The sequence below is a fragment of the Salvelinus fontinalis genome, chromosome 2 (genome assembly GCF_029448725.1).
Source record: "Salvelinus fontinalis isolate EN_2023a chromosome 2, ASM2944872v1, whole genome shotgun sequence".
Classification (NCBI taxonomy): domain Eukaryota; kingdom Metazoa; phylum Chordata; class Actinopteri; order Salmoniformes; family Salmonidae; genus Salvelinus; species Salvelinus fontinalis.
The window spans coordinates 100,301,515-100,318,264 of NC_074666.1; the positions used below are offsets into that span (position 1 = coordinate 100,301,515).

The following is a 16,750-nucleotide window of genomic DNA, read 5'->3' on the forward strand; positions in this document are numbered from 1 at the left end:
CGTTGGGCCGGCTTCATGGCATCCGGCTCGATGCCCAACCTAGCCCTCCCAGTGCGGCAAGGTGGAATAGCCCGCACTGGGCTAAGCACGCGTACTGGGGACACCGTGCGCTTTACCGCATAACACGGTGTCTGACCAGTACGACGCCCTCTTACTCCACGGCAAGCCCGGGGAGTTGGCTCAGGTATCCAACCCGGCTTCGCCACACTACCCTTTAGCCCCCCCCCAAGAAATTTTTGGGTGAGCCTCTCGGGCTTCCAGCCGCTCTTACGTGCTTTTGCCTCATAGAACCTCCTCTCCGCTTTCGCTGCCTCCAGCTCCGCTTTGGGGCGGCGACACTCCTCTGGCTCTGCCCAGGGTCCTTCTCCGTCCAGAATCTCCTCCCAAGTCCATTCCTCTTTTCCCCATTGCTGTTGTTCTTGCCTTCCTTCCTCAATCCGCTTGGTCCTGTAGTGGTGGGTGTTTCTGTTAAGGCAGTCAATGTCGTTCTCCTCCTCAGACGAGGAGGAGCATGGATCAGACCAAGATGCGGAGAGGTAAGTGTTCATGATTTAATGAAAATAACAGGAAAACACTACCAACTACAAAACAACAAACGTGACATACCTCAAAACAGTCCTGTGTGGTCCAACCACTGGCACAGGAAACAAACACCCACAAAACACCAGTGAAACCCTGGCTGCCTTTGTATGACTCTCAATTAGAGACAAACAATACACACCTGTCTCTAATTGAGAATCATACCAGGCCGAACACAAAACCCCACATAGAAATACAAAACATAGACAAACCCACCCAACTCACGCCCTGACCAACTAAAATGAATACAAAACAAAGGAAAACAGGTCAGGAACGTGACACCACCTGACTAATATATATATATATCTATACTACAGCCCCCTGACTAATATATATATATCTATATACAACTACAGCCACCTGACTAATATATATCTACACAACTACAGCCACCTGACTAATATATATCTACACAACTACAGCCCCCTGACTAATATATATATCTATACAACTACAGCCACCTGACTAATATATATATCTATACAACTACAGCCACCTGACTAATATATATCTATATACAACTACAGCCACCTGACTAATATATATCTACACAACTACAGCCACCTGACTAATATATATCTATACAACTACTGCCACCTGACTAATATATATCTATACAACTACTGCCACCTGACTACACTGCAAAAAGAGACAATCTGACCTAGATTTGTAAAATAGAATATATTTATTGTGTTTGTGTGTGTGTGTGTGTGTGTGTATGTGTGTTTGTGTGTGTGTGTGTGTGAGAGAGAGAGGTCTCTGGTAAAGTCATCATGTTCTGACTCTGCTTCCCTGCCAGTGATGCATTGTGGGAAAAAAACAGATGTGTGTGTGTCAGTGTGGTGCGTTCGTGTGTGTGTGTGGGGGCTTCCCATCCCTGTACTGCCCCATCCCTCTTCTCTCTCCTTTACCTCTATTAGTTAGCCTCGGTAGCTCTCAGAGCTAACAACCTCCGCACCTCTAGACACCCAGACCCCGGCCCTGCCTTAACCCAGCCACGCTGCACTATGACCAGCCTCAGAGCCGGACGGAGGGTCCTGGTCCTGGTTCTCCTGGTTGTCCTCCAGCTTCAGGCCTCTAGGGGACAGGGTGCTGCTGAGCTCAGGAAGCCCATCTACCAGAGACTCAGACGACTTGACGATCAGGTCAGTGTGTATGGTTTTGTATGTGTGTCTGTGTGTGTGTCTGTGTGTGTCTGTGTGAGTGTGTTTGTGTATAAGTCTGTTCATGTGTGTGTCTCCCTTGATATATTATTGTTTTATTACAAGAAAATTAAAAAAATAGAACTTTATTATCCATAAGTAGAATACACTACATAACCAACAGTATGTGGACACATGATCGTCCAACATCTCATTCCAAAATCATGGGCATAAATATGGAGTTGGTCCCCCCTTTGCTTCTATAACAGCCTCCATTCTTCTGGGAAGGCTTTCCACTAGATGTTGGAACATTTCTGCGGGGACTTACTTCCTTTCAGCAACAAGAGCATTAGGGAGGTCGAGCACACTGATGTTGGGTGATTAGGCCTGGCTCGCAGTCGGGGTTCCAATTCATCCCAAAGGTGTTCAATGGGGTTCAGGTCAGGGCTTTGTGCAGGCCAGTCATGTTCTTCCGCACCGATCTCGACAAACCATTGCTGTATGGACCTCGCTTTGTGCACAGGGCATTATCATGCAGAAACAGGAAAGGGCCTTCCCCAAACTGTTGCCACAAAGTTGGAAGCACAGAATCGTCTAGAATATAATTTTATGCTGTAGCGTTAAGATTTCTCTTCACAAAACTAAGGGTTCGAGCCGGATCCATGAAAAACAGCCCCAGACCATTATTCCTCCTCCACCAAACTTTACAGTTGGCACTCTGCATTGGGGCAGGTAGAGTTCTCCTGGCATCCGCCAAACCCAGATTCGTCTGTCTGACTGCCAGGTGAAGCGTGATTCATCACTCCAGAGAACGCGTTTCCACTGTTCCAGAGTCCAATGGCGGTGAGCTTTACACCACTCCAGCCGACGCTTGGCATTGCACATGGTGATATTAGGTTTGTGTGCGGCTGCTTGACCACGGAAACCCATTTCATGAAGATCCCGACGAACAGTTCTTGTGCCGATGTTGCTTCCAGAGGTAGTTTGGAACTCGGTAGTGAGTGTTAAAACCGAGGACAAACGATTTTTACGCTCTTCACCGCTCAGCGGTTCTGTGAGCTTGTGTGGTCTACCTCTTCGCGGCTGTGCCGTTGTTCCTCCTAGACGTTTCCATTTCACAATAACAGCACTTACAGTTGACCGGGGCAGCTCCAGCAGGGCAGAAATTTGACGAACTGACTTGCTGGGAAGGTGGCATCCTATGACGGTGCCACGTTGGAAGTCACAGCTTTTCAGTAAGGCCATTCTACTGCCAATGTTTGTCTATGGAGATTGCATGGCGGTGTGCTCAATGTCAGCAACGGGTGAAGCTGAAGTAGCCGAATCCACTCATTTGAATGGGTTTCCACGTACTGCTGTATATATAGTGTGTGTGTAAGAACTTGAGATGATGTTGTGTGCTTGTTTCTCAGTTCCGTCGATTCCAGGAACAGACCCTGAGCCGGTTAGATCTTCTGTCCCATATGTCTAATGTGTCGACCTCCCTAGAGGTCAGAGTTCAGACCCTGTCTGACCAACACAGAAACCTCACCCAGGAACTCACACAACTCAGAGACACCACCACACAGGTTACTGTTTATATCATTTTAGTTATATTATTGTAATATTATGTTATATTTACATGTATGTTATGTATTATGTTATATTTTATATTAAAATGTATAAATACGTATGTATATTTATGTTATATTATTACGTAAAAATGATTGTTATGGTTATATTTCGTTAATAATTTGGGCCCTGTCATTGTTTTATCTTGTTTCCGTCCTGTTTTGTTTTTGTGGGGGGAAACATATAAAATATCTTACCAAAAAAACAGGAGCTGGACGGCCTGAAAGACCGGAGCAGTAAACTACAGAAGAAGAACAAGAGGATGGAGGGAAGATTGGCCTCGCTGGAGAGAGGACTGAGACACAGACAGGGACAGGTACTCTAAGCAACAACAGACAGGGACAGGTACTCTAAGCAACAGACAGGGACAGGTACTCTAAGCAACAACAGACAGGGACAGGTACTCTAAGCAACAGACAGGGACAGGTAGTCTAAGCAACAGACAGGGACAGGTACTCTAAGCAACAACAGACAAGGACAGGTACTCTAAGCAACAGACAGGGACAGGTAGTCTAAGCAACAGACAGGGACAGGTACTCTAAACAACAACAGACATGGACAGGTACTCTAAGCAACAACAGACATGGACAGGTACTCTAAGCAACAGACAGGGACAGGTACTCTAAGCAACAACAGACATGGACAGGTACTCTAAGCAACAACAGACATGGACAGGTACTCTAAGCAACAGCAGACATGGACAGGTACTCTAAGCAACAACAGACAGGGACAGGTACTCTAAGCAACAACAGACATGGACAGGTACTCTAAGCAACAACAGACAGGGACAGGTACTCTAAGCAACAGACATGGACAGGTACTCTAAGCAACAACAGACAGGGGCAGGTACTCTAAGCAACAGACAGGGACAGGTACTCTAAGCAACAACAGACAGGGACAGGTACTCTAAGCAACAACAGACATGGACAGGTACTCTAACCAACAACAGGCAGGGACAGGTACTCTAAGCAACAACAGACATGGACAGATACTCTAACCAACAGACATGGACAGGTACTCTAAGCAACAACAGACAGGGACAGGTACTCTAAGCAACAGACAGGGACAGGTACTCTAAGCAACAACAGACATGGACAGGTACTCTAAACAACAACAGACAGGGACAGGTACTCTAACCAACAACAGACATGGACAGGTACTCTAAGCAACAACAGACATGGACAGGTACTCTCAGCAACAACAGACAGGGACAGGTACTCTAAGCAACAACAGACATGGACAGGTACTCTCAGCAACAACAGACAGGGACAGGTACTCTAAGCAACAGACAGGGACAGGTACTCTAAGCAACAGACAGGGACAGGTACTCTAAACAACAGACAGGGACAGGTACTCTAAGCAACAACAGACAGGGACAGGTACTCTAAGCAACAGACAGGGACAGGTACTCTAAGCAACAGACAGGGACAGGTACTCTAAGCAACAGACAGGGACAGTTTGGGAAACACTGAGGCATGGCTACAGTCCTGGGGCCTCCCTGGCTACAGTCCTGGCTACAGCCCTGGCTACAGTCCTGGCTACAGTCCTGGCTACAGCCCTGGCTACAGTCCTGGCTACAGCCCTGGCTACAGTCCTGGCTACAGTCCTGGCTACAGCCCTGGCTACAGTCCTGGCTACAGTCCTGGCTACAGTCCTGGCTACAGTCCTGGGGCCTTCCTGGCTGCACATTTTAGTTTTTGCTCTCGCACTTCACAGCTGATTCAAAGTTGGTTATTTGGTTATTGGTGTAGTGCTAGGGCAAAAACCAAAACGTGCACCCAATGAGGTTCCCAGGATCAGTTTGGATGACCCTGCCCAGATAAAAATGTCTCACTCTTCCCTATAGTGAATAATATAATGCCAATTAGCCAAATGTGGTGGCTAGAATCTGTTCTGCTATAACTCTCCTCTCCTCTCCTCTCCTCTCCTCTCCTCTCCTCTCCTCTCCTCTCCTCTCCTCTCCACAGGGCAGCAGGCAGACCCAGAGACTGAGTCAGGAGCAGGGAGAGTCTCATTCCAGCCTCACCCTGGAGCTCCACAGCCAGGAGGAGCGTCTCGACTCCCTGGAGGCCCAGCGAGAGGAGCTTCTGGTCGGGCTGAGAGGTCTCCAGGAGTCCCTGAGGGAGCAGGATCTCCGGATGAGCCGGCTGGAAGGGAGGCTGGGGGAGCTTTTACAGGGGAATGTAGTCTCTTCCAGGGGATCAGAGAGGACAGGAGACCCCCTCACCTCCAACCTCACCCCCCAGGACACAGCACCCCCACGGAGGACCCAGGCCTCCAGAGGACAGAGCCCAAGACAGGACACCCAGACCCAGCCCGGACACACCCAGACATATTACCAGCGCCAGACCCAGCCCGGACACACCCAGACATATTACCAGCCCCAGCCTCCGCCTTACTCTCAGCCCCATCTCCAACCCCAGCCCAAACTCCATTCCCATCCCCAACCCCAGCCCAAACCCCATTCCCATCCCCAACCCAAACCCCAACCCCATTCCCAGCCAAAACACACCAAAGACAGGAGGATGAGGACAAGACTACAGCCTCCACCTACCCACCCCACACAGCCTCCTTCTCAGTCCCAGGAGGAGAGGAAGAGAGTGGGGGAGAGAGGACAGGAAAGCCCCCGGCCTGGTCATCCTCAACAGTGGCCAAAACCACAGTCTGTGGAGGAGACGAGAGAGGAGAGAGAGATGGAGAGGAGGAGGGAGGACGAGATGTGGAGGAGGAGTGAAGTGAAGCGGACAGAGCGGAGGAGGGGAGAGGAAGAGCGGACAGAGAGGATGAGGGGAGAGGAAGAGCGGACAGAGAGGAGGAGGGGAGAGGAAGAGCGGACAGAGAGGAGGAGGGTAGAGGAAGAGCGGACAGAGAGGAGGAGGGGAGAGGAAGAGCAGACGGAGAGGAGGAGGGTAGAGGAAGAGCGGACAGAGAGGAGGAGGGGAGAGGAAGAGCGGACCGAGAGGAGGGAGGGAGAGGAGGAAGAGGAGGAGATGAAAGGAGAGGAATCACAAATCCAGAACCTTCTCCAGCTTCCAGTGAGACAAAAGATCCCTCTGCAGCACATCCCCAGGAGAGAAGCCACCAGTAAGTCACTTCAGATCAACCTCTGTCAGGTGGCAATAACAGGAAAGCAAAACTCCAGGTTTTCCATCATTTCTGGTTGAAAGATTCCAGATGTCCTGCTGGTTCCATTGTGGTTCCAGGAATCTTCAAACTGTGATTTCTGGAAACCCTCTGTCAGCAACACAACACAGCATCCAGTGATGTCATGCCAATTAAAGAGCTATAAAATAGAGAGGTGTAATGTGGTGTGACATCACATAGTATCCCTTAATGAGGTGTAATGTGGTGTGACATCACATACTACCCATAGAGACGTGTAATGTGGTGTGACATCACATAGTATCCCATAGAGAGGTGTAATGTGGTGTGACATCACATAGTATCCCTTAATGAGGTGTAATGTGGTGTGACATCACATAGTATCCCATAATGAGGTGTAATGTGGTGTGACATCACATAGTATCCCATAGAGAGATGTAATGTGGAGTGACATCACATAGTATCCCATAATGAGGTGTAATGTGGTGTGACATCACATAGTATCCCATAGAGAGGTGTAATGTGGTGTGACATTACATAGTATCCCATAGAGAGGTGTAATGTGGTGTGAAATTACTTAGTATCCCATAATGAGGTGTAATGTGGTGTGACATCACATAGTATCCCATAGATAGATGTAATGTGGTGTGACATTACATAGTATACCATGGAGAGGTGTAATGTGGTGTGACATTACATAGTATCCCATAGAGAGGTGTAATGGGGTGTGACATTACATAGAATCCCATAGACTAGTTAGACATTTTTGCAAACAAAAAACGGAAATATCACATTTAAATAAGTATTCAGACCCTTAACTCAGTACTTTGTTGAAGCACCTTTGACAGCGATTACAGCCTTGAGTCTTCTTGCGTATGACGCTACAAGTTTGGCACACCTATATTTGGGGAGTTTCTCCCATTCTTCTCAGCAGATCCTTTCAAGATCTGTCAGGTTGGATGGGGAGCGTTGCTTCGCTGCATAGCTATTTTCACGTCTCTCCAGAGATGTTCGATCGGGTTCAAGTCCGGGCTCTGGCTGGGCCACTCAAGGACATTCAGAGAGACTTGTCCCGAAGCCACTCCTGCATTGTATTGGCTCTGTGCTTAGGGTCGTTGTCCTGTTGGAAGTTGAACCTTCGCCCCAGTCTGCGGTCCTGAGTGCCCTGGAGCAGGTTTTCATCATGGATCTCTGTGTACTTTGCTCCGTTCATCTTTCCCTCAATCCTGACTAGTCTCACAGTCCCTGCCTCTGAAAAACATCCCCACAGCATGATGCTGCCACCACCATGCTTCACTGTAAGGATGGTGCCAGGTTTCCTCCAGACGTGATGCTTGGCATTCAGGCCAAAGCGTTCATTCTTGGTTTCATCAGACCAGAGAATCTTGTTTCTCATGGTCTGAGAGTCCTTTAGGCAAACTCCTAGCGGGTTGTCATGTGCCTTTTACTGAGGAGTGGCTTCCGTCTGGCCACTCTACCATAAACGCCTGATTGGTGGAGTGCTGCAGAGATGGTTGTCCTTCTGGAAGGTTCTCCCATCTCAACAGAGGAACTCTAAAGCTCTGTCAGAGTAACCTTCAGGTTCTTGGTCACCTCCCTGGACCAAGGCCCTTCTCCCCCGATTGCTCAGTTTGGCCAGGCGGCCAGCTCTAGGAAGAGTCTTGGTGGTTCCAAATTTCTTCCATTTAATAATGATGGAGGCCACGGTGTTTTTGGGGACCTTTAATGCTGCAGAAATATTCCCCAGATCTGTGCCTCAACACAATCCTGTCTCGGAGCTTTACAGACAATTACTTCGACCTCATGGCTTGGTTTTTGCTCTGACATCCACTGTTAACTGTGGGACCTTACAGGTGTGTGCCTTTCCAAATCATGTCCAATCCATTGAATTTACCACAGGTGGACTCCAATCAAGTTATAGAAACATCTCAAGGATGATCAATGGAAACAGGATGCACCTGAGCTCAATTTCAAGTCTCATAGCAAAGGGTCTGAATACTTATTGTCACGCTGGTATGATGGAATGGGAGACGGGCGCAGGAATGCATAATAGTTTTTTTATGATACCCAAATTACAGCGCGCCGTGTAAAGCACGGGACGAAGACCAAACAAACACTATACAAAACACAGGGTAGAAACCCAAACAAAAGAGAGAGGAGTACCTCTAATAAATACACAGAACGAGACCCGTAACACACACACACACAATGATACAACTAAGGACAAGACCCGTAACATACACACACACACAATGATACAACACAGGACAAGACCCGTAACATACACACACACAATGATACAACACAGGACGAGACCCGTAACATACACACACACAATGATACAACACGGGACAAGACCCGTAACATACACACACAATGATACAACACAGGACAAGACCCGTAACATACACACACACACAATGATACAACACGGGACAAGACCCGTAACACACACACACAATGATACAACACAGGACAAGACCCGTAACAAACACACACACAATGATACAACACAGGACGAGACCCGTAATCATCTGTGCAGAACACAAGTGGCACGAAAGCCTAAACAACACAGCACAGGTACTCGCACGATTAACGGACGTTGTAACAATAATGGACAAGACCATGGTGAACAAAGGGCACACTATACATTTACTAATCACTGGGAATAGGGAGCAGGTGTGCTTATTGACAGATCCGGAGGGATCCGTGAAACTTATTTAAATAAGGTATTTCAGTTTTTTTAAATTAAATTTTTATAATTTGCAAACATTTCTAAAAACCTGTTTTCGCTTTGTCATTATGGGGTATTGTGTGTATATTGATGAGGAAAATAATGAATTGAATCGATTTTAGAATCAGGCCGTAACGTAACTAAATGTGGACAAAGTAAAGGGGGTCTGAATACTTTCATAATGCACTGTATGTGTTTTACATCCATAAACAACATCTGCTGAGCCACGAGAGACCAGAAAGACACACACATACACACACACACACACACACACACATCTGCTGAGCCATGAGAGACCAGAAAGACACACACACACAGTAACACGCACTCATCTGTTAAAGGCATTGTTGTGTGTTTCCATTCAATCTGGAGGGGAAGGGGAGTTGAACCATTACATTTGCCTAATACCAAACTAGGTACACATCTTGGGACTTCAAGGTCCTCTACTCTCTGTTAAAGGCATTGTTGTGTGTTTCCCATCTTGGGACTACAGAGTCCTCTACTCTCTAAATAGATAAACAGACAGTGGAGAGAAGGGGAGAGAGAGTGAGTGAGTGAGTGAGTGAGTGAGTGAGAGAGAGAGAGAGAGAGAGAGAGAGAGAGAGAGAGAGAGAGAGACAGAGAGACAGAGAGACAGAGAGACAGACAGACAGACAGACAGACAGACAGACAGAGAGAGAGACAGAGAGAGAGAGTTAAGTGTTGATAGATGCAGGAAACAGGATATAGTCTCAGTGAGTTTGGACCATCTGAGAGTTAAGAGTTCTGTTCACATCTGAAGAATCCATATAACTCTATTGTTCACGTTGAATAACCTGAGATAAATAAGCCCAGTTAGAGAAACACTATATTCTGTAAGTCTAGAAAGTGATACACGCTGCCTTGGCCAAGAAATTCAGATTCATCTCTACACATTGATCAGTCAGCTGGTTATAACAGCAGTCAGTTTGTGGTTGACACGTTGATAAATGGCTGGCAGATTAAGTTCTCTTCAACCTTCCTATAGCCTGGGTACCAGTCTGTTTCCTTCCTATAGCCTGGGTACCAGTCTGTTTCCTTCCTATAGTCTAGGTACCAGTCTGTTTCCTTCCTATAGTCTAGGTACCAGTCTGTTTCCTTCCTATAGCCTGGGTACCAGTCTGTTTCCTTCCTATAGCCTGGGTACAAGTGTGTTTCTATAGCCTTCCTATAGCCTGGGTACCAGTCTGTTTCTATAGCCTTCCTATAGCCTGGGTACCAGTGTGTTTTTCCTATAGCCTCCTCGTTTGCTGTTGTTGAATACAGAAACAGTCCAAGACTGGGATTAGATGGTCCCACTCTGCTTTTAGCCGTTTGTCATCATGGCGTGTTTGACCTATAAAACATGACTGAGAATAAAGCTGTTACACTGACAGTCCTGTTCTCAGGCCAGATCCCCTATCCAGCTAGGCCTGTAGGGACCTCCACCCTGGGCTACAGTAGACTTCAGGCTTCATGACTTACTGTCTGCTTTTACTACATTGTCCTGACCTGTGGATGTGAGGAGGAGGGGGAGAGAGAGAGGGAAGGAGAGGGAATGAGATAGAAAGAGAGAAATAGATCTGGGGATATGAGCAGGAGGATATGGGGGATAGTCGTAAGAGCAGGAGGTAGGAGGATATGGGGGATAGTCGTAAGAGCAGGAGGTAGGAAGATATCAAATGTATTTATAAAACCCTTCTTACATCAGCTGATATATCAAAGTGCTGTACAGAAACCCAGCCTAAAACCCCAAACAGCAAGCAATGCAGATGTAGAAGCACGGTGGCTAAGAAAAACTCCCTAGAAAGTCAGGAACCTAGGAAGAAACCTAGAGAGGAACCAGGCTCTGAGGGGTGGCCAGTCCTCTTCTGGCTGTGCCGGGTGGAGAGTATAAGAGTACATGGCCATTAAGGCCAGATTGTTCTTCAAGATGTTCAAACGTTCATAGATGACCAGCAGTGTCAAATAATAACCCCAGTGGGGATCTGTATTCAAATAGTTTTACAAAGTAGTCTGTTTTTGAGATCTGTTTTCAAATAGTTTTACAAAGTAGTCGTTTTGAGATCTGTTTTCAAATAGTTTTAAAAAGTAGCAATTTTTTGGAATCTGTATTAAAAAGTTTGAAAAATTTGTCATTTGCTGGGATCTGTATTCAAATAGTTTTAGTCCAATTGTTCCCTCTGAAAAGGAGTTATCCCAGGTCTGATGCCACAACGAGTAGTTAAAACTAGAGTTATCCCAGGTCTGATGCCACAACGAGTAGTTAAAACTAGAGTTATCCCAGGTCTGATGCCACAACGAGTAGTTAAAACTAGAGTTATCCCAGGTCTGATGCCACAACGAGTAGTTAAAACTAGAGTTATCCCAGGTCTGATGCCACAACGAGTAGTTAAAACTAGAGTTATCCCAGGTCTGATGCCACAACGAGTAGTTAAAACTAGAGTTATCCAGGTCTGATGCCACAACGAGTAGTTATGACTAGAGTTATCCCTGGTCTGATGCCACAACGAGTAGTTAAAACTAGAGTTATCCCTGGTCTGATGCCACAACGAGTAGTTAAAACTAGAGTTATCCCAGGTCTGATGCCACAATGAGTAGTTAAAACTAGAGTTATCCCAGGTCTGATGCCACAACGAGTAGTTAAAACTAGAGTTATCCAGGTCTGATGCCATAATGAGTAGTTAAAACTAGAGTTATCCCTGGTCTGATGCCACAACGAGTAGTTAAAACTAGAGTTATCCAGGTCTGATGCCACAATGAGTAGTTAAAACTAGAGTTATCCCTGGTCTGATGCCACAATGAGTAGTTAAAACTAGAGTTATCCCAGGTCTGATGCCACAACGAGTAGTTAAAACTAGAGTTATCCCAGGTCTGATGCCACAACGAGTAGTTAAAACTAGAGTTATCCCAGGTCTGATGCCACAATGAGTAGTTAAAACTAGAGTTATCCCAGGTCTGATGCCACAACGAGTAGTTAAAACTAGAGATATCCCAGGTCTGATGCCACAACGAGTAGTTACAACTAGAGTTATCCAGGTCTGATGCCACGAGTAGTTAAAACTAGAGTTATCCCAGGTCTGATGCCACAACGAGTAGTTAAAACTAGAGTTATCCAGGTCTGATGCCACAACGAGTAGTTAACACTAGAGTTATCCAGGTCTGATGCCACAATGAGTAGTTAAAACTAGAGTTATCCCAGGTCTGATGCCACAATGAGTAGTTAAAACTAGAGTTATCCCAGGTCTGATGCCACAACGAGTAGTTACAACTAGAGTTATCCAGGTCTGATGCCACAACGAGTAGTTAAAACTAGAGTTATCCAGGTCTGATGCCACAACGAGTAGTTAAAACTAGAGTTATCCCAGGTCTGATGCCACAACGAGTAGTTAAAACTAGAGTTATCCCAGGTCTGATGCCACAACGAGTAGTTAAAACTAGAGTTATCCAGGTCTGATGCCACAACGAGTAGTTAAAACTAGAGTTATCCAGGTCTGATGCCACAATGAGTAGTTAAAACTAGAGTTATCCCAGGTCTGATGCGACAACGAGTAGTTAAAACTAGAGTTATCCCAGGTCTGATGCCACAACGAGTAGTTAAAACTAGAGTTATCCCAGGTCTGATGCCACAACGAGTAGTTAAAACTAGAGTTATCCCTGGTCTGATGCCACAACGAGTAGTTAAAACTAGAGTTATCCCAGGTCTGATGCCACAACGAGTAGTTACAACTAGAGTTATCCCAGGTCTGATGCCACAGCGAGTAGTTAAAACTACAGTTATCCAGGTCTGATGCCACAACGAGTAGTTAAAACTAGAGTTATCCCAGGTCTGATGCCATAATGAGTAGTTAAAACTAGAGTTATCCCTGGTCTGATGCCACAACGAGTAGTTAAAACTAGAGTTATACAGGTCTGATGCCACAATGAGTAGTTAAAACTAGAGTTATCCCTGGTCTGATGCCACAACGAGTATTTAAAACTAGAGTTATCCAGGTCTGATGCCATAATGAGTAGTTAAAACTAGAGTTATCCCTGGTCTGATGCCACAACGAGTAGTTAAAACTAGAGTTATCCAGGTCTGATGCCACAATGAGTAGTTAAAACTAGAGTTATCCCTGGTCTGATGCCACAACGAGTATTTAAACTAGAGTTATCCCAGGTCTGATGCCACAGCGAGTAGTTAAAACTAGAGTTATCCAGGTCTGATGCCACAACGAGTAGTTAAAACTAGAGTTATCCCAGGTCTGATGCCACAACGAGTAGTTAAAACTAGAGTTATCCCAGGTCTGATGCCACAATGAGTAGTTAAAACTAGAGTTATCCAGGTCTGATGCCACAACGAGTAGTTAAAACTAGAGTTATCCCAGGTCTGATGCCACAACGAGTAGTTAAAACTAGAGTTATCCAGGTCTGATGCCACAACGAGTAGTTAAAACTAGAGTTATCCCAGGTCTGATGCCACAACGAGTAGTTAAAACTAGAGTTATCCCAGGTCTGATGCCACAACGAGTAGTTAAAACTAGAGTTATCCAGGTCTGATGCCACAACGAGTAGTTAAAACTAGAGTTATCCCAGGTCTGATGCCACAACGAGTAGTTAAAACTAGAGTTATCCCAGGTCTGATGCCACAACGAGTAGTTAAAACTAGAGTTATCCAGGTCTGATGCCACAACGAGTAGTTAAAACTAGAGTTATCCCAGGTCTGATGCCACAGCGAGTAGTTAAAACTAGAGTTATCCAGGTCTGATGCCACAACGAGTAGTTAAAACTAGATTTATCCAGGTCTGATGCCACAACGAGTAGTTAAAACTAGAGTTATCCCAGGTCTGATGCCACAGCGAGTAGTTAAAACTAGAGTTATCCAGGTCTGATGCCACAACGAGTAGTTAAAACTAGAGTTATCCCAGGTCTGATGCCACAACGAGTAGTTAAAACTAGAGTTATCCCAGGTCTGATGCCACAACGAGTAGTTAAAACTAGATTTATCCAGGTCTGATGCCACAACGAGTAGTTAAAACTAGAGTTATCCCTGGTCTGATGCCACAACGAGTAGTTAAAACTAGAGTTATCCCTGGTCTGATGCCACAACGAGTAGTTAAAACTAGAGTTATCCAGGTCTGATGCCACAACGAGTAGTTAAAACTAGAGTTATCCAGGTCTGATGCCACAATGAGTAGTTAAAACTAGAGTTATCCCAGGTCTGATGCCACAACGAGTAGTTAAAACTAGAGTTATCCAGGTCTGATGCCACAACGAGTAGTTAAAACTAGAGTTATCCCAGGTCTGATGCCACAATGAGTAGTTAAAACTAGAGTTATCCCAGGTCTGATGCCACAACGAGTAGTTAAAACTAGAGTTATCCCAGGTCTGATGCCACAACGAGTAGTTACAACTAGAGTTATCCAGGTCTGATGCCACAACGAGTAGTTAAAACTAGAGTTATCCCAGGTCTGATGCCACAACGAGTAGTTAAAACTAGAGTTATCCAGGTCTGATGCCACAACGAGTAGTTAACACTAGAGTTATCCAGGTCTGATGCCACAATGAGTAGTTAAAACTAGAGTTATCCCAGGTCTGATGCCACAACGAGTAGTTAAAACTAGAGTTATCCCAGGTCTGATGCCACAACGAGTAGTTACAACTAGAGTTATCCAGGTCTGATGCCACAACGAGTAGTTAAAACTAGAGTTATCCCAGGTCTGATGCCACAACGAGTAGTTAAAACTAGAGTTATCCAGGTCTGATGCCACAACGAGTAGTTAAAACTAGAGTTATCCCAGGTCTGATGCCACAACGAGTAGTTAAAACTAGAGTTATCCAGGTCTGATGCCACAACGAGTAGTTAAAACTAGAGTTATCCAGGTCTGATGCCACAATGAGTAGTTAAAACTAGAGTTATCCCAGGTCTGATGCGACAACGAGTAGTTAAAACTAGAGTTATCCCAGGTCTGATGCCACAACGAGTAGTTAAAACTAGAGTTATCCCAGGTCTGATGCCACAACGAGTAGTTAAAACTAGAGTTATCCCTGGTCTGATGCCACAACGAGTAGTTAAAACTAGAGTTATCCCTGGTCTGATGCCACAACGAGTAGTTAAAACTAGAGTTATCCCAGGTCTGATGCCACAACGAGTAGTTACAACTAGAGTTATCCCAGGTCTGATGCCACAGCGAGTAGTTAAAACTAGAGTTATCCAGGTCTGATGCCACAACGAGTAGTTAAAACTAGAGTTATCCCAGGTCTGATTTGTTCCAGTGTTTTTTGTTCCAGTACTCACTGACTATCTTGTCTGTCTCTTTTCTCTCCTCCAGTCTGTAATGTGGACTCCATGCTCCTGTTCCCGTCAGCTTCCTCTGAGAACTACGTCACCTTCTCCCGGAGCTTCCCTGCTCTTCCAGAACTCTCTGTGTGCCTGTGGCTCCGCGTCGACGTCGGGTACGTAGGAACGCTCCTCTCTTACGCCACGGAAGACAACGACAACAAACTAGTCCTATACGGACGCAACTCCTCCTCCTCTTCCTCCACCCCCAGCCGAGAAACCCTGGACTTCGTGGTGGGAGACCCTGCGTACCGTGAGCTCCCTGTGGACTCTGTGCTGGACGGGCGCTGGCACCACCTCTGTGTCCTCTGGTCCTCTATCCAGGGACGATTCTGGCACTACACCGACCGGCGCCTGACCTCCGCAGGGTCACGGTTCAGGAAGGGCTACGAGGTGCCGGGAGGGGGGTTAGTGGTGCTGGGAGCAGAGCAGGACAGCCAGGGGGGAGGGTTTGATCCCACCGAGGGGTTCGTGGGGCGCCTAGCGGGGTTCACCGTGTGGGACCGGGTGTTGAGTCCTGGGGAGGTGACGGGGGTGGCTACGGGGAGGGGGGTACCCCGGGGGGTGGTGCTCGAGTTGGGGGACGTTGACGGAGTTCATGGGGAGGTGCAGCAGGTAGCCTGCGAGTGCCTGGAACACTGTAGCTGAGACGTCTGATTCCAAATTGACCCTAACCGCTCGTCCCTCAACCCTCGTCCCTATAGGCACTCCTAGATCTACAGTGTGGTCCTTAAAGGCAGAGTGGGCTGTTTTTTACTCCTCTGTACTTGATTGATAAATTACGGTAATTGATTTCCCCTCACCTGGTTGTCTAGGTCTTAATTGGGCGTTAATTAAAATAAATAATAACAAATAACAACAACCAGCCTTGGGGTTGACTTGGGATTCAGCTGTCTAAATGTTTTAATATCATTCAATTAACTACCAGGGAGAATGAAGACCGGCAGAACTGTCCCTCGGACTTAATGTGGACCTATATTGAAAGAGGAACACTTCTCTAACCTTAAACAGTGCCACTGACACACTGTAAAATGAGCATGTGAATGAAAGCCATCAATTATTACTTAAAGCAATGTTGTTATATGGCTAAACAAAGACTATTTCATATCATATATACAGTATACTGTTACCCAGCAACAGACAGAGAGAGAGAGACAGACTTAGAGACAGACAGATACAGACTTAGACAGAGAGAGAGACAGACATACAGAGGCAGACAGAGAGACAGACAGACAGAGAGAGAGACAGACATACATATGCAGACAG

General features: G+C 46.2%; 1 protein-coding gene across 1 annotated transcript; it reads left to right on the forward strand.

The window, feature by feature from the left end:
• The first annotated feature begins 1,510 nt into the window (after window positions 1-1,510).
• On the forward strand, window positions 1,511-16,655 carry LOC129833322 (pentraxin-4). The gene is made up of 6 exons (XM_055897835.1): window positions 1,511-1,724; window positions 3,134-3,289; window positions 3,541-3,648; window positions 5,300-6,241; window positions 6,311-6,416; window positions 15,477-16,655. Exons 1-6 carry the CDS (start codon window positions 1,587-1,589, stop codon window positions 16,130-16,132), a joined length of 2,106 nt encoding a protein of 701 aa, XP_055753810.1. The 5' UTR covers window positions 1,511-1,586; the 3' UTR covers window positions 16,133-16,655.
• Window positions 16,656-16,750: the final 95 nt, after the last annotated feature.

Excerpts from the sequence above, each read along its gene's own strand:
- LOC129833322 (XM_055897835.1), top strand. The coding sequence starts at position 1,587 with ATGACCAGCCTCAGAGCCGGACGGAGGGTCCTGGTCCTGGTTCTCCTG. Across the intron at positions 3,290-3,540 it reads TCAGAGACACCACCACACAG|GAGCTGGACGGCCTGAAAGA; the intron begins GTTACTGTTTAT and ends CCAAAAAAACAG. Across the intron at positions 6,417-15,476 it reads CCCCAGGAGAGAAGCCACCA|TCTGTAATGTGGACTCCATG; the intron begins GTAAGTCACTTC and ends TCTCTCCTCCAG.